The 21527-nt window shown below is 36.8% G+C and overlaps 1 protein-coding gene across 7 annotated transcripts in view; it reads left to right on the plus strand.

Moving 5' to 3' along the window:
• Positions 1–21527, plus strand: part of ITPR2 (inositol 1,4,5-trisphosphate receptor type 2) — a 537466-nt gene that overhangs the window by 156334 nt on the left and 359605 nt on the right. For 6 of the 7 annotated variants that reach the window (XM_064284462.1, XM_064284460.1, XM_064284461.1 and 3 more), the window contains 8 exons: positions 1304–1445; positions 4032–4193; positions 11172–11344; positions 17007–17126; positions 17247–17432; positions 18690–18941; positions 19404–19548; positions 20932–21082. In XM_064284462.1, the coding sequence (XP_064140532.1) occupies positions 1304–1445; positions 4032–4193; positions 11172–11344; positions 17007–17126; positions 17247–17432; positions 18690–18941; positions 19404–19548; positions 20932–21082 (1331 nt within the window). Of the gene's footprint in view, positions 1–1303; positions 1446–4012; positions 4194–11171; positions 11345–17006; positions 17127–17246; positions 17433–18689; positions 18942–19403; positions 19549–20931; positions 21083–21527 lie in introns of those variants that run through there. The other variant, XM_064284465.1, reaches the window with a different exon arrangement.

Below are 21527 nucleotides of genomic sequence, written 5' to 3' on the forward strand. Positions count from 1 at the left end.
GGGGTGGAAAAATTGAAATCTTCGATTGTTGGTGGCGTTGTAAAAGAAATCAACCACTGTGGAAAAAGTTGGGCGGTTCCTAAAAAAGTTAAACATAGAACTATCATATGATCCAGAAGTTCCATTTCTAGGTCTATACTCAAAAGAATTGAAAGCAGGAAATGTATGCAGCAATGTTTATTGCAGCCCTGTTCACAATAGCCAAAAGGTGGAAACAACCATAATGTCCATGGACGGATGAATGGATACATAGATGTAGTACATACATACAATGGAATATTCCTCTTCCATAAAGAGAAATGAAGTCCTGATACATGCTACAGCATGGATGACCCCTGAACATATGCTGAAATAATCAGTCACAAAAGGACAAATATTATATGATCCCACTTATATGAAATAGGCAAATACAGAGAGATCAAAGTTTATTAATGGTTATCAGAGGTGGCAGGGAGGAGGACATCAGGAGTCATTGCTTAGCAGACACTGGGTTTCTGTTAATGGTGGTGAAATAATTTGGAAAAGAGTAGTGGTGATACTTATACAACAGGATGAATATAATCAGCGTCACTAAATTGTACATGTAAAAATGTTGAATGGGCAAATGTTCTGTTATGTATATATATTTACCACAATAAAAACAAACAAACAAACAAGAACGAAGTGGGGGAGAAAAAGAGGGCTAAAGGAGGAAGGGTTGCTAAGACATGTCAGGTACTAAAGGCTACTGCTCTCAGCTATGATAATAACTAACGTTTAGAGTTAGAAGTGAATGTTATTGTACAGTTCTAGGATACTAGGTGATTTTTGTAGATCTGTTAATACTTTCATAACAATTTAAAGCATCTCATTGCTTACTCTGTTTTTATTCCAGATCATTTAAGTTTTTCCTGTTGTGTAAATTAAAGAGATTGAAATTTGGTGATGATCAGGAAATATAGTTTTAGTTAATCATTAAAAAAAAAAAAAAATGAATTCAGGAACTTAGAAGTATAGCTGCTCTCTCTTAAGCAAAAATACTCTGCTCTGAACAGCATCTGATGGTGTTTTCCTACCAAGACATCTGTTGTTGAGGCTCACGTGGCTTTGTTTTATAGTAGTATTTGCAAATGCTTGATTAGAGCCGGAGGTGGGGGTTGGGAGAACTGGAGAAGGGATATTCACTGTGAAGATTTAGGTTAACAATATTATCTTTTGCTGATTAAAAAGAATTCCTTTGTTTTCCAGTGTTTTAGTTCTAACTCTTTATTTTTCCAAAATTAAACATACCATAAAGTAAAATTTCCTTTTCAATCTGTGATAGGTTTGTAACCAAATTACTAGAAGACCTCATCTTCTTTGCTGCTGATGTACCTAACAATGGACAAGAAGTTCTGGATGTGTTTATCACTAAGCCAAACCGAGAACGTCAAAAATTAATGAGGGAACAAAATATATTGGCACAGGTGAATTTTTTTCATTAGTATTTTTTTTTATTGTATTAGTCATCTATTGCCGTGTAACAAATTACCCCAAAACATAGTGGCTGAAAGAACAAGATACTTAATATCTCATTGTTTCTGTGGGTCAGGAGTCTAGGAGTGGCTTGGACGGATGCTTCTTGCTCAGGGCCTTTCACAAGGCTGCAACCACAATGTTGGTTGGGGCTGCAGTCATCTCAGGGCTCTGCTAGGGGAGGATCTGCTTCCAAGCTTACTCATGTGGCTCTCTCTACAGGGCTGCCTCAAGACATAGTAGCTAGCTTTTCCTAGAAACTAGGGATCCGAGAGAGAGCACCCAGTGCAGAAGCTATAATCTTTTTTATACCCTAAACTTAGAAGTGACAGCCTATCAGTTCTACTAGTTCTATTAGTTAAACCAAAACCAAACAAACCCAGTGCCGTCGAGTTGATTCCAACTCATAGCGACCCTGTAGGATAGAGTAGAACTGCCCCATAGAGTTTCCAAGGAGCGCCTGGTGGATTTAAACTGCCGACCCTTGCGTTAGCAGCCGTAGCACTTAACCACTGCGCCACCAGGGTTTCCAAAGGAGTAAGTTAATAACTCCAGCCCACACTCAAGGAGAGAGAATTACACAGGTGTGACTACCAGGAGGCTGGGATCAGAGGGGCCCATCTTAGATGCTGCCTACCACCAAAATCCAAAAAACCAGATGCCATTGAGTTGATTCCAACTTATGGTGATGCGTGTGTATCAGAGTAGAACTGTACTCCATAAGGTTTTCAATGGCTGATTTTTTGGAAACAGATCCCCAGGACTTTCTTCCATGGCACCCCTGAGTGGACTCAAGCCACCAACCGTTTTACCTTCTAGGGACTCTTTTGCCTACCACAGGCCTCTAAAAATTCTGTGTGGTCAGATTATCTCCTGAAAGTGTGTTGGAAAAATTTCTAGGTAGGATTTTCAGGAGACCTGGAAACTGCCATCTCCATCAACTTCCTACTACTTTCTCCTCTCTTCCCTTGTTTTTGTTGGGTGCTGTCAAGTTGGTTCCGACTCATGAAGACCATATGTACAATAGAACAAAACACTACCAGGTCCTGTGCCAAGCTCACAGTTGTTACGCTTGAGCCCATTGTTGCAGACACTGTGTCAATCCATCCTGTTAAAGTTCTTCCTCTTTTTCACTGACCCTCTACTTTCCCAAGGTCCTTCTCCAGGACTGGTCTGTCTCTTCCCTAGGGAAGTATAAAAATGACAGTGTATTCATCAGCTCACAAATGCTCTATAAAATATCTTAGTTTTTTTCCCCCTAAAAATCTAGAGCTGCTTGTATACCTTACCTTCCTGAAATTATTCATAGCACTCTAGTAAACTAATTCACTTCTGAATAATATGCACATATGAACGTGTTGAATTTTATACATTTTTCATTCAGTCAATTGCTATTTAAAGTAATGGGCTTTTGCATTAATTAAATGTGGGCTCAAAGAAGATACTAAAAAAAAAATCCTATTATTAATGTACGTGTCTTGTAGAGGTGGGAAAAAGTAACAGTAGACATATTGTCAATTAATATTTTATAACTGAGTAAAGATATAAAATTGATATTTTTCTCAAGTACAATAAAGGTTGCAGATCTAATGGGGCAAAGTCTTTTCTGACAATAGCTATTCTTTTGTACAGAACATTTTATTTCAAGGACATTTATGACCTTGAAAGGTTTATTAATTTTAATCAACATATGTCAAACGTTTTATTTCACTAAATATGAAATTCAAAGTTTAGTGAATATGGAATTATTGAAGAAATTTGAATTTGTATTATATTTCATGAATTCCAAAGAGTAATTGCTTTCATTTGGCTTTTTCTTATACTAATTCTCACGCCTTTGCCTATGTGCTCTGTACCAATTTACTCATCCTACCAGCTTCTCTGCAGGCGATTCTACCTGCTGTCCTGCTGCCTAAAAGCATTATATTTCTTGATGTTTTTTAAATACTTCCCAACCACTAAACTTTCTACTAAAAGGTGCCCATCAGCTGCACATATGGCTCCTTATTTGTTAATGTTTGAATGCTAATACCCTGATTTGGCCACATCTTTGTATAACAAGACCAGTAAATAAAGTCTTTCATGAAGAGTTTTGGGAGCAATATTTGGAAGGAATTTTCTGATGTCAGTTTTAGGTTAAAAATACAATTTTTTAAAAAATATTATTTTGTTTTTAGATAATTTTGAAAGCAACAGAAGAAACTATAAAGCCTATATCTATATTTTAGTTCATCTTAATATACTCACGTAACTCGGTACAACCTCTTAACTTTGTATTTCTTATTTTAATAAAATATAATTTCTAAACAAAATTTATTTAAATAATGTTTTTGTCATTCCGTTTAGGGAAATCTTTTAGCAGTGTTTTTCGGTTCCTCAATAAATTGGCCCTGTATCCTTTTCTTTTTCTTTATATTAATTTTACTTCAATAATACGGAAGTGTTTTTTAGTCAATGTTTTTGTTAAAAAATGTGAGTAAGTTGTAAAACTTGTACCTCCATTCATCAGAATAGGCAGTTGTTTTTATTCCTATTAGGTATTTGGGATTCTTAAAGCACCCTTTAAGGAGAAAGCTGGAGAAGGCTCAATGTTGAGGCTTGAAGATCTGGGGGACCAGAGATACGCTCCCTACAAGTACATGTTGCGACTCTGTTACCGCATCCTGAGACATTCTCAGCAGGACTACCGGAAAAATCAGGTCAGAGGGTGGCCCTTATTTTAACTCTTTATAACATTTAAGGTATGGGGAGGTTCTTTTAGTTACTACTCTAAAGCATGTACAGATGAATGGGAAATCTAACTTTGAAATGTAATGTCTTATGTTGACAGCCCACAAAAATGATCTGTAAATCTTTTTGAGCTGAAGTGTGTATTCTTCCATATAGAATTAGAGCCATTGGGGGAGGATGTCCAGAGTCCTTATTGTGTGCTTGGTACCAGCTCCTGCTGGGCAGGATGCATGTATGTATGTATTATGGAAAAAAAAACCCAAACCCATTGCCATCGAGTCGATTCTGACTCATAGTGACCCTATAGGATAGAGTAGAACTGCCCCATAGGGTTTCCAAGGCTGTCAATCTCTACGGAAGCAGACTGCTCCTGTGGAGTGGCTGCTGTGTTCAAATTGCTGACCTTTCAGTTAGCAGCTGAGTGCTTAACTACTGCACCACCAGGGCTCCCGTATTCTGGAAGGAGAGGACGTGAAAGATAAAAGACTGCATGGGGAATTCAGAAGATGGAGATGTCATTTTTGGCTGGGGGAACATAGGAAGGGTACTTGCAGAAGAAGCATTTGAGTGGGATGAGAATCATTTTCATAAAGTCGTATAAAAAAACCAAGTGCCGTTGAGTCGATTCCGACTCATAGCGACCCTGTAGGACAGAGTAGAACTGCCCTGTAGAGTTTCCAAGGAGCGGGGTTTCCAAAGTCGTATAGAAGCAGGAATTTTAGGAATAGGGATTTATGAGGATAGAATGATGGATACTTAAAAGGGCACTTCAGACTTTTGCCCTAAGATATCCCTAACTGTGGAGGAAGGGAGCCCCAGTGTATTTATGGATTAGCTAAAAGGTGCCAACTGAGAGCGAAGTTCCTTTTAAGTCCCATTTTATTTATCTATTTTTCTTTTTATTGTGCTTTAGGTGAAAGTTTACGGCTTACATTAATTTCTCATTCAAAAATTTATACATATAATGTTTTGTGACATTTGTTGCAATCCCCACAATGTGACAGCACACTCCCCCTTTCCATCCCAGGTTCCCTGTGTCCATTCATCCAGTTCCTGTCCCTTCCCGCCTTCTTGTCCTGCTTTTGGACAGGAGCCAGCTATTTGGTCTCATATATTTGATTGGGCTAAGAAGTAAGAAGCACGTTTCTCACATGTGTTATTTTTTGTTTTGTAGGCCTGTCTAATCTTTGTCTGAAAAGTGGGCTTTGGGAATGGTTTCAGTTCTGGGTTAGCAGAGCATCCGGGGGCTATACTTTTGGAGGTTCCTCCAGTCTCTTTCAGACCAATAAGTCTGGTTTTTTCCTGTGAATTTGAATTGTGTTCTACATTTTTCTCCTGCTCTCTCCAGAACTCTCGATTGTGATCCCTGTCAGCGTGGTCGTTGGTGGTAGCCTGGTACCATTTAGTTCTTCTGGTGTCAAGCTGATGGAGTCTCTCATTTATGTGGACCTTTAGTCCTTTGAGCCAGTATTTTCCTTGTGTCTTTGGTTTTCTTTTGCTATGAGTAGGGTGGGACCAATAGATGTAATTTAGATAGCCCCTTACAGGCTTTTAAGACCCCAGATGCTGCTCACCAAAGTGGAATGTAGAACGTTTTCTTTATAACCTTTGTTATGCCAGTTTACCTAGATGTCCTCCAAGACTGTGGTCCCCAGAGCCCAGTCCCAGATACTTTGTCCCTTAAAGTGTTTGGATGTGTCTAGGAAATTTCTATGCTTTTGCTTTAGTCTAGTTGTGCTGACTTCCCCTGTATTGTGTGTTGTCCTTCCTGTCACTGAAGTTGACACTTATCTACTATCTAGTTAGTGATTTCCTCTCCCCCTCCTTCCCCACCCTTGTAACTCATTTTAATCTTTAAATCACATAATATTTTGCACTGTGTTCAATAATATAAATGTTTGTTTAATATAAATTTGTTTAAAATTTGGTTCGTTTTTTTATCCCCTGTTTCTGCTAACCAGTTTGAGAGAAGAGTGCATCATTAGTAAATTTCATGCATGAGTTTAGTCCATGAGGAAGAGTGGTGTGAGAGAAGGCTGGTAAGCCTTGTAGTGCCTAGGATATCAAGACTAGAGAGTGGAAGTTTTTTGGGAAGAGTTAGTAGCAGTTATTCAATGCTTACTTGTATCAAGTAAGTTCTAAGCACTTTTCATGAATTATCTTATTTAATCCTTAAAACAGCTGTATGATTTTCGTCCTGTTATTAACTCTCTAAAGATGAAGAGGGGCCCTGGTGCCATAGTGGTTAAGAGCTCGGCTGTAACCAAAGGGTCGGCAGTTGAAATTCATCAGCCACTCCTTGGAAACCCTATGGGGCAGTTCTACTCTTCCTGTAGGGTTGCTATAAATTGGAATCCACTTAATGGCAATTGGGTTAAAAGATGAGGAGCTCTGGTGGTGCAATGGTTAAGGACTCAGATGCTAACCTAAGGTTGGGGGTTTGAACCTATCCAGTGTCTCTGCAGGAGAAAGACCTGGCGATCTGTTCCCAAATAGATTATAACCTAGAAAATCCTATGGGTGCAGTTCTACTCTGTAACATGAGGTCTCTATTAGTCAAAATCAACTCTATGCACCTAGCAACAACAACAACAAAGATGCGGAGCCAGGCACAGAGAAGCTTACTAACTTGCACACGATCACAGTTTTAAGAATGGAGCCAGTATACAAATTCAATATTTTAATCATCACACTATTGCCGTGCTTGGTACTTCGGAATTTTTTCAGCAAGAAAAAAGACTTGCTTTAGGAAGAATGTGTTAAAATATGTTGGCTTTGAAATTCTGTTTAAAGATCAAGAAAAGGTCTGAAAAGAATATGTAAAAGAGATTAGTCAGAACATAAATCATATGGGAAGGGGTGGGGAGCAAGGGGACAATGTAAATAAATTCTTAAATACTTCCTAATATGATCCTAAATATAAATATTTTTCTTTCTAAGAACTGAAAATGGTATCATTGGAATTATTTTTCTTACCCTTATTGCATTCCTCTTATTTGGTGAGATAAAGTAGATAGAGCCATTCTTATTTTATTGGAAGAAAAATTAAGTTGCAGAAAGTTAGATAACTTACCTTCAAGCATTCTGAGAATCAATGTCTGAGATGCTCCCAATATGAGGGCCTCTGTTATGCAATGAGGGCATGTGTGGGTGGTTGTGAAAGATTGCTCAATGTACTCTATTTGTTCTTGTTTCTCTTCTTGGGTCTGAAAAACATATATTACTAGACAGGCCACCCTTCACATTTACAAGCAGTGCTGTGGTATCCGACAATGTGTGTCATTCACGATTGCTCCGTGCCTTTGGAAGGGTCGTTCTATAGCCCTGCCCTGCACTTCAGGGCCAGGTCTCCTTGGTTTGCTTATTCTGCTCAATCCTCATAGGTTGCCCAGGCAGCATGTCTCAACTGGTGTTGGTTCTTAGTACCTCAAGGTCTGGCATACACGGCTCTTTCTTTCTTTCTCTCTCTTTTTTTTTTTTCTTAGTACACGTATTGTTTTATGACATTGGTTAACAACCCCATGATGTGTCAGCACTCTCCCTTCCTGACCTTGGGTTCACTATTACTAGCTTTCTTGTCCCTTCTTGCCTTCTTGTCCTTGCCCCTGGGCTGGTGTGCCCATTTAGTCTTGTTTTGTTTTATGGGCATGTCTAATCTTTGACTAAAGGGTGAACTTCGGGAGTAACTTCATTACTGAGCTAAAAGGGTATCCAGGGGCCATACTCTGGGGGTTTCTTCAGTCTCTGTCAGGCCAGTAAGTCTGGTCTTCTTTTGTGAGTTGGAATTTTGTTCTACATTTTTTTCCAGCTCTGTCCAGGACCCTCTATTGTGATGCCTGTCAGAGCAGTCAGTGGTGGTAGCTGGGTACCATCTAGTTGTACTGGACTCAGACTGGTGGAGGCTGTGGTAGTTGTGGTCTTTTAGTCCTTTGGACTAATCTTTCCATTGTGTTCTTAGTTTCTTCATTCTCCCTTGCTTCCAAAGGTATGAGACCAGTGAGAATCTTAGATGGCCTCCCACAGGCTTTTAAGACTCCAGACGCTACTCACCGAAGTAGAATGTAGAACATTTTCTTTATAAACTATGTTGAGCCAATTGAGCTAGATGCCGCCCGAGACCATGGTCCCCACAAGCCCCAGCTCAACACTACCTCAGGGAGTTTGGATGTGTCTATGGAGCTTCCATGACCTTGCCTTGTACAAGTTGTGCTGTCTTCCTTAGTATTGTGTTCTGTCTTACCCTTCACCAAAATTACCACTTATCTGTTGTCTACTTAGACACATAGCTCTTTCTTACTCTACTCTGTCTTAGCCCAGAACTCATGTGACTGGTATGCTGAGAGACATGCAGTTCCCCCCTGAAAACACCCATCCTCTGATGAGTAAAAATAACAACAAGGAAACTCAAACTCCATCCTTCTAATTTTTTTCTCATTTGCTCTTAGTTTACCTAATCACACCACTTCTCTTAGGTAAATGTACACTTTGAGAGATCTGTTTTCCAAATTTCTTTAGAACATGTAACTGTAGGTGGTCCATTCCTTTCTTTCCTTTTGGAGCATCTCCCTAAGAGGTACATTGTTGAGCAGACAAAGGACTAGCATTCTTTGAGGGTTAGATTTTCTTTCTGCTCACTTTCTTGTGAATGTCCTATTTGAATCTCAGTGATAGTTGAAAAACGTTTTTTTATATCTGCTGAATTACGAAGGCTTTGTATCAAACATAAAGCAACTTTCTGATGTTTTTAGTACATGATGTAAAAAATGTAGGCAGCAAAATCTACTTTTTGCATAATTACTTTTTCTTTTATTGTTGCCTACATTTTATAGAGTTCTTAAAGGGAATTCAGTCATGGTTTAGTGGTGAACCAAGCCTTTAATATCGAGTCTCTGTTTATTATTATTTATAGAATTTGGTAACACTCCTAATTTTATTTGATTATTTATCTACATCTTGGATGTTTGCCTTTTACCAGAGTATGACTACAATCGTCATCAAAATGCATAAATCAATACCTATCTTTAAAATGATACACTGACTGAAGACATTTGCTTTACTTAACTGGCTACTTAATATACAAAGCCATCATTTGAAAAACCACAAAAATGCTGCCTAGAATGTAATTTGATTTGTGCAACGAATATCTATTTCAAGAAATAGGTGTGTTCCAGGAAATTTGACTTAAGACAAACCACTTTCTAATCAATACATTCTCCCAACATAGAACCAGAGATACATTCCCATGGAGAATCCCCAAGAAATCAAAGTGAAGACTTTTGATTGTGGAAGGGGTTAAGCCCACCAGTTCTATGGTTGAGTGTGATATGTTTCTTGGCCAAAGAATGTAAGAGATGATCAATAGTGATTTGAGATGTAGGAGAGTTAGTGTGAAGAAGGAACCCTGGTGGTGAAGTGGTTGAGAGCTCTGCTGCTGACCAAAAAGGTTGAATCCACTAGCAGCTAATTGAAAATCCTATGGGGGCAGTTCTGCTCTGTCCTATAGGGTCACCATGAGTTGGATTTGACTTGATGGCAGCAGATTTGGTTTTAGGTTAGTGTGAAGAATAAGGAGCAGACTAAATAACTCACGATTGAAACTTCTCAGTGGCTTACCTTTGCTCTTAGAAAAGCATCTTTGTCCTTTACCATGGCTTACAAGGCCTCTTTTGACCTACCTTTCGAAGTTCAGTTCTTGCTTTGTCCACTACTACTACACCCCAGCTACAATGGCCACCTTTATTTATAGAACACAGCAAGCTAGGTTCCATATCAGGGCCTTTGTACTTGCTATTCCCCTCTGCCTAGATGGCTGTCTCTCCAGACCTTCCCATAGTTGCCTCTTCATTTCTATTCTAGCTCAAATGTTACTTCCTTGATGTATATGCCATAGAAAGTTGCCACCTTTCTCCATATCTCTGTTTTCTTCATTTAATTTATCAACATGTAAAATGATCATATTTGTTTGCTCATTTACTCTCCTTTTCTCACTAGAATGTAAGTTCCACGAGAGTTTATCTATCTTATTTACTGTCGTACCCCTAGACTCTCAAATAGTGCCTAAAGTAGACCTTTGAGAAGTTTTATTGGGTGAATGAATCTGACTGACAAAGTAATTAATCATATTATCTTGTTTGATAGCTTTCTAAAGGTAAAAAGTGGCATGAAATTACACCATTACTTTAAAGAACAGGTTTCATAGATCATTGTATGTTTGAAAAGGAAATCAACCCAAGTGCAACTGGGATCTTCATGTAACAGCATAGTTCTCACGTCTCATGAATGAAATATGAAACAGTCATTTTCTTTTATATGATTATGCCCAAATTGTTGATTATGACTTTTAGTTAGGGTTACAAGAAGGACCTCTGTTAGGCTGATGAAAGCTACTATGTCATCAAAAATTGTTGATTTAACTAGATTTACTTTTGTTTTAGCAACTTATTAGAATGTAAGCACCTACATTAAAGATTTAATTATTTCTAGGTATAATATAAATTTCAAAACCATCGGTTTCCATTGAGTTATTGCTGACTCATGGAGATTCCATGTGTATAAGCATAGAATTGTGCTCCATAGGATTTTTAATGTCTGATATTTTTGGAAGGAGATCACCAGACTTTTCTTCCAAGGTGCCACTTGGTGGACTCAAACCTCCAACCTTTGTGTTAGCAGCCAAGCGTTGACCTTTTGTACTACCCAGGGACTTCATTATATAAATTAGGTATACGCTAATGAGCTTATTATAATTTAAATTAGATATATGCTAGAGTGTTTCATTTTCCTTTTTCAAAAAGACCTATGTATTGAAGAAATATTTATTTTCTTTTGACAATAATTTTTAGTGAATTTTCTGTTGTGAATAAATTAATCAATGTTGCCAATCCTAATAGAATGTGTCATTTCTAAGCTCTTTGACAGCTTGCTCTGACAGCCTTTCTTCTTTGCAGGAATATATTGCTAAGAATTTCTGTGTCATGCAGTCACAGATTGGCTATGATATTTTGGCAGAAGATACCATCACAGCTTTGTTGCACAACAACAGAAAACTACTAGAGAAACATATCACAGCAAAAGAAATAGAAACATTTGTCAGTTTACTCAGGAGAAATCGGGAGCCAAGGTTTGAAATGGTTCATGTAGTATTCTTCTCTGGTGGGAATTGTGGCTTTTTGATTTATTTTTAGAACTTTTAAAAGGTAGAATTCTTTCATTTCGCTAACTTTCATGAACAAACTATGTTGGACTTGGCATTATAATAATTGTGTATAATAAAGGGTTACTTCCTCCTAGGAGATCAAAGCCCATTATAGGTTTGTATTTAAATGTAATTATTTTCAACCTAAGTTGAAAATACATTTATATACATTATGTATATATAAATAAAGACTCTAGAAAGTAATTCAAAGCTATACCTAAAAAGAAAAATCTCTAATAAAGAGAAATGCATGGACAAATATAAAAACCCTGCTGTCCTCGAGTCAATTCAGACTCATAGCGAACCTACAGGACAGAGTAGCACTACCTTATTGAGTTTCCAAGGAGTGGCTGGTGGATTTAAACTGCTGACCTTTTGGTTAGCAGCCGAGCTCTTAACCACTGCACCACCAGGGTTCCAAGTGTAGGGGCTAGTAATAAGATATTCATGGTTGATAATTTTAAATTTTTTGTCCTTCCTGTTTTTTATTAACAAATATATAAAGGGCAAGGATAAAATTATGTTACAGGGCACATGAAATATAAAGATGTAATTAGTGATAGCAACAACAAAAGATAAGGTGGGAGAGGAATGGTATAGAAACAGAATTTTTTGTATGTTCTGAAGTTAAGTTGGTACCAACCTACTCTAGAATGTTATAAATACAAACTCTTAAGTGTAACATTCATGGTAACCACTAAGAAAATACATTAAAAACATATACAAAAGGAAAGGAGAAGGAAACCAAAGAGGCTAACTATAATAAGCCAACAAAACACAAAAGCAAGCAGTACTAAAGGACAAAGACGGCTTAAGACACACAAAAAACAAATAAGAAAAAGGCAGAAGTAAGTCACTTCTTATCAGTAATTACAGTGAATGTAAATGGACTAAATGCACCAATCAAAAGGCAGAGAGTGGCAGAATGGATAAAAAAAAAGCATCATCCAACTATGTGGTGTTTATAAGAAACACACCTTAATCCTAACGACACAAATAAGTTGAAAGTGTAAGGATGGAAAAAACATTCCGTGGAAATAATAACCAAAAGAGAGCTGGGATGACAATCTTAATATCAGACAAAGTAGACTTTAAGAAAAAATCTGTCAGAAGAGATAAAAATGGACATTATATAGCGATAAAAGGGTCAATTAATTAAGAAGATTTAACAATAATAAATATATATGCACCCAACATTGGGGCGCTCAAATATATAAAGCAAACACTGATAGAATTGAAGGGAGAAATAGATAGTACTACAATAATAATTGGAGACTTCAATACATCACTATCAATATCGGACAGAGCACCTAGAAAGAACATAAACAAGGAAACAGAGGACCTGAATGACAGTATAAACCAACTAGACTTAACAGACATGCATAGAACACTCCACCCCAAAACAGCACAATATACATTCTACTCCAGTGCACATGGATTATTCTTCAGGATAGACCATATTTTAGGTCACAAAGCTAAATTTTAAAAGATTGAAATCATAAAAAGTATTTTTTCTGACTACAACAGAGTGAAGCCAGAAACCAATAACAAAAAAAAATCTGGAAAATACACAAACATATGGAAATTAAACAACACACTATTTGAACTACCAGTGGGTCAAGGAAGAAATCAAAAGAGAAATCACAAATTATTCACAGTCAAATGAAAATGAAAGCATAACATACTAAACTTACGGAATGCAGCTAAGGCAGTATTCAGAGTTAAACTTATAGCAATAAATGCCTACCTTAAAAAAAGAAGATCTCAAATTAACAACCTAACCTGACAACTCAAGGAACTGGAAAGAATAGAGCAAACTAAGCCTAAACTTACCAGAAAAAGGAAATAACAAATATCAGGGCAGAAATAAATAAAATGGAAAACAGAAAGATAGTAGAGAGAATCGATAAAACCAGAAGTTGGTTCTTTGAAAAGATCAATAAAATTGACAAACCTTTAGCTAGACTGACAAAGAAAAGATGCAAATAACTAAAATAAAAAATGAAAGAGGGGACATTATAACTGATGCAATAGAATTAAAGACAATTATGATAGAATATTATGAACAATTGTATGGCAATAAAGTGGATAACCTAGATGAAAGGACAAGTTCTTAGGAGCACACAACCTACCCAAATTGACTCAACAGAAAATAGAATGTCTCAACAGACCCAGAACAAGTGAAGAGATGGAATCAGTGATCAGAATTTCCCAATAACAACAAAAAAGTCCTGGGCCAGATGGCTTCACTGGGGAATTCTAACAAACATTTAGAGAAGAACTGAAACGAGTACTATTCAAACTCTTCCAAAAAATAAAGATGGAAGGAATGCACCCTAATTCATTCTATGAAGCAAACTTAACCCTGATACCCAAAGCAGAGAAAGACACTACAAAAAAAGAAAACCACAGGCCAGTATCTCTTATGAATATATAGATGCAAAAATTCTCAACAAAATACTAGTGAAGAGAATCCAACAGCATGTTAAAAGAGTCATACCCCATGACTTAGTGGGATTTATTCCAAGAATGCAGGGATGGTTCAACATTAGAAAATCAATCAATGTAATATACCACATCAACAGAACAAAGGAAAAGAGCCACATGATTATCTCTATGGATGCAGAAAGAACAATTGTTAAAATCTAACACCCTTTCTTGATGAAAACCCTAAAAAAGATTGGAATAGAAGGGAAATTACTCAATATGATTCAGGGCATATATGAAAAGCTAACAGCCAACATTATACTTAATGGAGAAAGACCAAGAGGTTACCGTTGAAATCAAGAACAAGACAAAGGTGCCCACTCTCACCACTTCTATTCAGTATTGTGTTAGAAGTCCTAACCAGAGCAATAACACAAGAAAAAGAAATAAAAGGTATTCAGATTGGAAAAGAAGTAAAAATATCTCTATTCTCAGATGATGTGATCCTATATATAGAAAATCCCAAAGATTCCACAAGAAAACTTCTAGAGCTAATAGAGGAATTTAACAATGTTGGAGAGTACAAGGTCAACAAAAATCAATTAGGTTTCTCTTCACTGGCAATGAGAAATCTGAAAGGGAAATTAGGGAAACAATTCAATTTACAAAAACATCTAAGAGAATAAAATACCTAGGAATAAACCTAACCAAGGACTTGTAAAACTATATAAAACACTGCTGAAAGAGATTAAAGAAGACTTAAATAAATGGAAAGCTATTTCAGGTTCATGGATTGAAAGACTTAGTATTGTTAAGATGTCAACATTACCCAAAGCGATGTATTGACTCAACACAATCCCGATCAAAATTCCAGCAGCCTTCTTTCAGAAATAGAAAAACTGATCCTCAACTTTGTATGGAATGGTAAGAGGTCCCAAATAGCTAAAACATGTTAGAAGAACAAAGTAGGAGGACTAACACTTCCTGTTTTTAAATTGGTATACAGCTATAGTACTATAGTACAGTATAGTATAGTACAGGCAACAGCCTGGTACTAGTGTAACAGTAGACACATAGACCAATGGAATAGAATCGAGAATTCAGAAATAAATCCACACGTCTATGGTCAACTGATTTTTGACAGTAGTGCTAGGTCCATTCAATGGGAGAAAGAAGAGCCTCTTCAATAAATGGTGCTGGGAAAATTGGATTTCCACTCACTGAAACAAATTAAAAATGTATTAAGGACTTACATGTGCAAACTAAAACCACAAAATTCTTAGAACAAGAAGCAAGGGCAAGACTGTCAGAGCTAGCTTTCAACAATGGATTATCTAATAACACAAGCACAAACAACAAAATACAAAATAAATGAATGGGACCTTATAAAAATTAAAAACTTTTGTTCATGAAAAGACTTTACCAAAAAAGTGAAAAGATAGGCTCCTGACTGGGAGAATATCTTTAGAAGCCATATATCTGACAAGAATCTAATAACCGATATATATAAAACTTTGACAACTTAATATCAGAAAGACAAATAGCCCTATAACAAAATGGGCAAAAGACGTATATAAACATTTCAACAAAGAAGATATTCAGATGGCCACTAAACACGTGAAAACATGCTCAGTGCCATTAGCTATCGGAGAGATACAAATCAAAACAACAATGAGATACCATTTCACTCCCATTTTTAGGATGGCTAAGGAAAAAAAAAAAAAAACCCAGAAAAGAACAAATGTTAAGAATGTTGGGAACTTGAAACTCTTATCCATTGCTGATGGGAATGCAAAATGGTACAGCTGTTGTGGAAAACAGTGTGGAAATTCCTCGAAAAACTAAAAACAGAACAACCATAACAAAACAAAAACAAACCCGTTGCCATTGAGTTGATTCCAACTCATAGCAGCCTTATAGGATAGAGTAGAATTGGCCCATAGTGTTCCCAAGGAGCAGCTGGTGGATTCGAACTGCCAACCTTTTAGTTAGTAGCCAAACTCTTAACCACTACACCACCAGAGCTCTAGAACTACCGTATGACCCAGCGATTCCTCTCCTAGTTATATACCCAAAAGACTTGAAAGTAGAGACTCAAAAATAGACTTGTACGCCAGTGTTCATTGCAGTGCTATTCACAAGAGCCAAAAGGTAGAATACAAGCTAAATGCCCGTCTACATTTTGGATAAACAAAATGTGGTACATACATACAATGGAATACTGCTCAGCCAGTAGGAGAAATGAAGTCTGGATACGTGCTTCAGCATGGATGGAACTTGAATACATTATGCTTAGTGAAATAAGCCAATCACAAAAGGGCAAATATTGTATGATCTCATGTAAAAAGACAAGAAAAGCAAATGTGTAGAGACCAAAGTTTATTATTGGTTATCAGGGGTGGGAAGGAAGAGGAAGAACAAAACAAAACAAAACATTATCTCATTTAAATCCTTATACATTCTCATGAAGTACGCTGGGCATATATTATTATCCTTAGTTTAGAGATGAGAAAATAGAAGCCCAGAGAGCAACTTGCCCAAGATCACCCAAATAGTAAGGGACAAAATATGAGGTCAAATCACTGTTTTCTGATTCCACATCAAGTTCTCTTTCTGTACCATGCTGCATTATCTAGGAAGAAATGAAGGTAGAAAAGTCAAGCAGATTAACAAGGTTTTCTTAACTAATTAGTACAGCAAATAAGTGCTAGAAGCTAGAAACAGGCCTTGTAACTAGACCAGGCCACAGTCACTCTCATTAAGTGTGTGCTTATTTTACTTAGTACAACATTAGTTTTGATCTGCACTTGTTTTGATCTTCCGTTCTGGGATAATCTCACTTGAGGGCAGATAAATAATTTTCTTGATATTAATAAGTCATAGTGCTGTGGAATGAATATCACCAAATAAATATAAGCAACTGCATATCCTTTTTGGACAAAGTTTGTCTTCAATACAAACAATTGAATATTTGATTTGTTTCTAGCCATGCAGCAGATAAGTAACACATTAGAAAAATTTTGCATGAAAATAATATAAAATATTTATAACATTATAAAATAAAAATTTCTATGATTATATCTCAAATTATGTTTTTACTGTGATGTTTGTGTAAAATGCTGTGTTTTATGTTCAATTTATTTTTTTTTTCTCTTGCCAGATTTTTGGATTATTTATCAGACCTGTGTGTGTCTAATACCACTGCGATACCTGTAACTCAAGAACTCATCTGTAAATTCATGTTGAGTCCAGGCAATGCAGACATTCTCATCCAGACTAAGTAAGCCCAGATAATGGAGGCACCTTTTTCTGTTCATTATTTGTAGGCATTGTAGTTTTTTTTTTTTAAATCATATTTGTGAGTTTCTTAATGGAGTTAGTACGTGTTATTTATTTCAAGGGTGGTCTCTATGCAAATCGACAACCCCATGGAGAGCTCCATCCTTTCAGACGATATTGATGATGAAGAAGTTTGGCTCTATTGGATCGACAGCAACAAGGAACCTCATGGCAAAGCTATTAGGCACCTTGCTCAAGAGGCAAAAGAAGGCACCAAAGCTGATTTAGAAGTTCTTACCTATTACAGGTTAAGTATTGTACAGAATCATTATTCTAAATCTCATGTAGAGATTATTCTCTGAAACCTCTATGAAGAGGAAATTAAAAACAATCATATCAGAACCAGGGTATTTGCAAATTTATTACCATTCAAAGTATTTGAGAGTTAACATCTGTGTTTTTCACGTATACCACTTCTAATTTTATGATTTTGCAGTATTTTTGGAATTTTATGCAACAAAAGGTTTTTTTTTCCTAAAAAAATAATTGCTTGGAGTCGGTGTATATGAGAGATGTGTTGGAGCCTGGTGTCAGAGGTGGCTGTGGAGGAAGTTAGCCAGTAGTTTAGTATATAGTATTTATGAATATGTGGTGAACTAGGGCTTATGAGAAACTGATATCTGTAGTTATTTAGGTTCAACAGTGGTATATAGTCATAGAAGTCTCAATGGTAGTGAAAACTGAAGTTAGGGTGGTGGGTAGAGGTGCAGTTCCTGGTGGTCAGTCTGTTGGGAGCAGGAAACTAGCATCTTTTAGTTTAAGGGAAAGAACTCAAGGCAAAAGCCCTTGGGTCATGTTGGATTCAAAAGTGAGGAATTAGAAAAAGGAAGAGAATGACTCACCTATCCTGGTCTCTAGAGTTATAGCAACGAAACCAAAAACCCATTGCTATTGAGTTGATTACGACCTATAGTGACCCTATAGGACAGAGTAGAACTGCCGCGTAGGGTTTCCAAGGAGGAGCTAGATGATTCCAACAGCAGACATTTTGGTTAACAACCATAGCTCTTAACCACTACACCACCAGGACTCTACAGGCTAATTCTTGATCTCAAAGCCTGATGAATCCAGGTGTACTAATGCCGTTTGACTTGGTTACATTTGATTCAGGAACTGAGTGGTACTAGTCTTACAGAGCTTAGATATTAGAGGCTGTAGCTGAGTGGGGCTGGGAAGGGCAGACGGGTCTCATTTCATGTGAACTGTTATCACAGGCTTAGTATATTTGTATCGTAGGAGCCTGAGAACTGTGAGCCTAACAACACTTTCCACCAGACTCATATTACTGGAACAAGTAAGAGAAATCCTAATTGAGTCGGCCTAGGTACAATTTCATATATATATTGTCATTTGATTACTTAACCTACTACCAGAAGGGTTCCCCTCCAATATCACATACCCTTGAAATACTGGTGTCATCAAAGTAGATACTGACCAGTAATATGATGTTTTTAGAACTTTATCAAGATAAGACAAATAATGCAGTATGTTTAATATTTTTAAGGTACCAGCTAAACCTCTTTGCAAGAATGTGCTTGGATCGCCAGTATCTGGCCATAAACCAGATTTCTACCCAGCTGTCTGTAGACTTGATCCTGCGGTGTGTGTCGGATGAGAGCCTGCCATTTGACCTCCGAGCATCTTTTTGTCGCCTCATGCTGCACATGCATGTTGACCGGGATCCCCAGGAGTCTGTGGTGCCTGTTCGTTATGCCAGGCTCTGGACGGAAATTCCCACTAAGATCACGATTCATGAGTATGTTCAGGAAAAGCTCTTGGGGCCCTCGAACTTAGGAGAGGAACTTAAAATCAAACAAATGTCTTCAATTTTAAAGTGAATATATGGGAAGACATTTCTGTGTTTTAATTCAGGTTGTTACTCTTGTAGGGTAAAAAGACAACTCTTAACGAGAATGGAGAATCTTTCTGGAAGCCAATAAACAGAAATAGTATTATTAATAATAAGAGTAATAGGTGGTTAAAAAAAAAATAGGTGGTTAAGTGCTTAATATTATGGCAGACTCTGGTTTAGGTGCGTTACATGTGTTAACTTGTTTTACAATAGCCCCATTTTACAGATGAGACACAACACCTAGAAAGGCTAGCTGATTTAACCAAGATTATGAAGCCAGGACATTAAAGTAGTATGTGTATTTTCCTATTTTTTAACTATTAAACAATCAGTTTACCTTCCTTTATCTTTTTTCTATCTTTTCAGGTATGATTCTATAACAGACTCTTCAAGAAATGACATGAAGAGGAAATTTGCACTGACGATGGAATTTGTTGAAGAATACTTAAAAGAAGTTGTAAATCAGCCCTTTCCTTTTGGGGATAAAGAAAAAAACAAACTGACATTTGAGGTATTTTTTTTTTTTAACCAATTCATTTGTGAAGTTACTAAGGTTTCCATATAAAAAATTAGATACCTTGAACATCAACTATTTCCTACCCCTTATATTTAGGATGTTTTGGTAATTGAGTAGTTTAGTTCATGAAGGTATAATCCTCTCTGCTATTGATTAAAATATAGACTTACATGGTTCTATGATTACACTTGATGTTCAATATTCTTTTTCTTGATTTTTTTTGTTTGTTTCTTTATAAGTTTTGTTGCATTTAGTGAACACAGACATTGTTGTATGCTGTAATATGTTTGGATACTTTTTTTTGATCTCTATCCCGCTGATGTTTTTAAAAAGCCTCATGAAAGAACTGAAACATCTTCTAGTTGTAGTGTCATTTTGGGACATTTGGGACAAAACTAGAGAGAAGATACTGTAACTTTTTACCTGTTGTTTTAGCTATCTATTACTATGGAACAAATTACCCCAACACTTAACATCTAAAGCAACAAACATGTATTATCTCATGGTTTCTATGGTCATGAATCCTGGTGTGCTTAGCTGGGGCCTCAGTGTATCTCATGAGGTTGCAATTGCTGTCAGTTGGGGCTGCAGTCTTCTGGAGCTAGGTGATCTGATTCTAAGCTCACTAACATGGTTGCTGGTGGCCTTCCTTGCTACCTGTCGACCAGACACCTTAGCTCCTTGCCATGTGGGCCTTTCTGTGGGCTTCCTGAGTGTTCTTATCACATGACACCTGGCTTCCTCCAGAGCAAGTCATCTGAGAGAGAGAGAGAGAGAGAGAGAAAGAGTGCACAGGATAGAAGTTAGTCTTTTATAACCTAACCTTAGAAATGACATAGCATCATTTCTGCTGTGTTCCAATGGTCACACAGTCCAACCCAGGTTCAGTGTGCGAGAAGACTATGTATTGGTGGCCATCATGGAGGCTGGCTTTCACCCTGCCATGTCTTATATAGTATTCAGAAAACCACATAGCAAGCAGAAGAGGGAATATGTGTGTTTCTAGATAAATTTCGTGGATAATAACCACTTATTAAAGTAAATCTTAATGTAATATTTATTAAATAATATCTTCTGAATGAAATGAGTTCATATTTAATTGAGGCAAATAATTCTAATAAAAACTTCTTTTACGATCTTGATACACCCAAATCTTATCTTTTTGGTGGGGCTGATTAACTGGTCTTACTTGGATTTAATTCTAGAGTTGAAAAAATTGAAGTTCGAGTGGTTGCTTTTGCAGATATTTAAAATCTTAGGTGTTAAAGAATTAGAAAGTTCAGCAATACCTGAACTATTTTAATAAAAAAAATGTCAATTTGTTTCAGTTCTCAATGTTTTTCTTTTCTTTTTCACATCTTTTTTTTCAAATCAAAGGTGGTCCACTTGGCTCGGAATCTTATATACTTTGGATTTTATAGTTTCAGTGAGTTATTAAGGCTGACAAGAACACTGCTGGCTATCCTAGATATTGTACAGGCCCCCATGTCATCGTATTTTGAAAGATTAAGCAAATTTCAAGATGGAGGTAAGAATTTTTGAGAAAACTTATAACCTTTTTGTTTACTTAGAAGTAAGATAAAAAAATGAACCCATAGAGACGTGATCATTAATGTCTACCTACATGTTAATGTGTGTGTACATATAAACAGTAACTGTATGATAGGACTGAGTGATAATAGGGTTGATTTGAAAGCATGCTTGTTTCTTTTGCTAAAGCTTTGAAAGACAAATTTATAAGACCAAGTTCCATCCTTAGCAACTCACATTATGGCCAATCCACTAATGAAAATATTATGTGTTAAAAAAGATAAAATCATCTTAATATTTGTAATTATCCTGGTGTGTGTCAAAAGCTGACTGTTCTTCATAGCAGGGCATGGAAAAATGCAAAGAAAGGCAAGCTTCGGGTTACATCAGAGAAGCTGTGAGTGCACAGCCAGTGTGGGAGGCAGCCTAGTGAAGTGGGCAAG

This window comes from Loxodonta africana, chromosome 4, assembly GCF_030014295.1.
Source record: "Loxodonta africana isolate mLoxAfr1 chromosome 4, mLoxAfr1.hap2, whole genome shotgun sequence".
Lineage (NCBI taxonomy): Eukaryota > Metazoa > Chordata > Mammalia > Proboscidea > Elephantidae > Loxodonta > Loxodonta africana.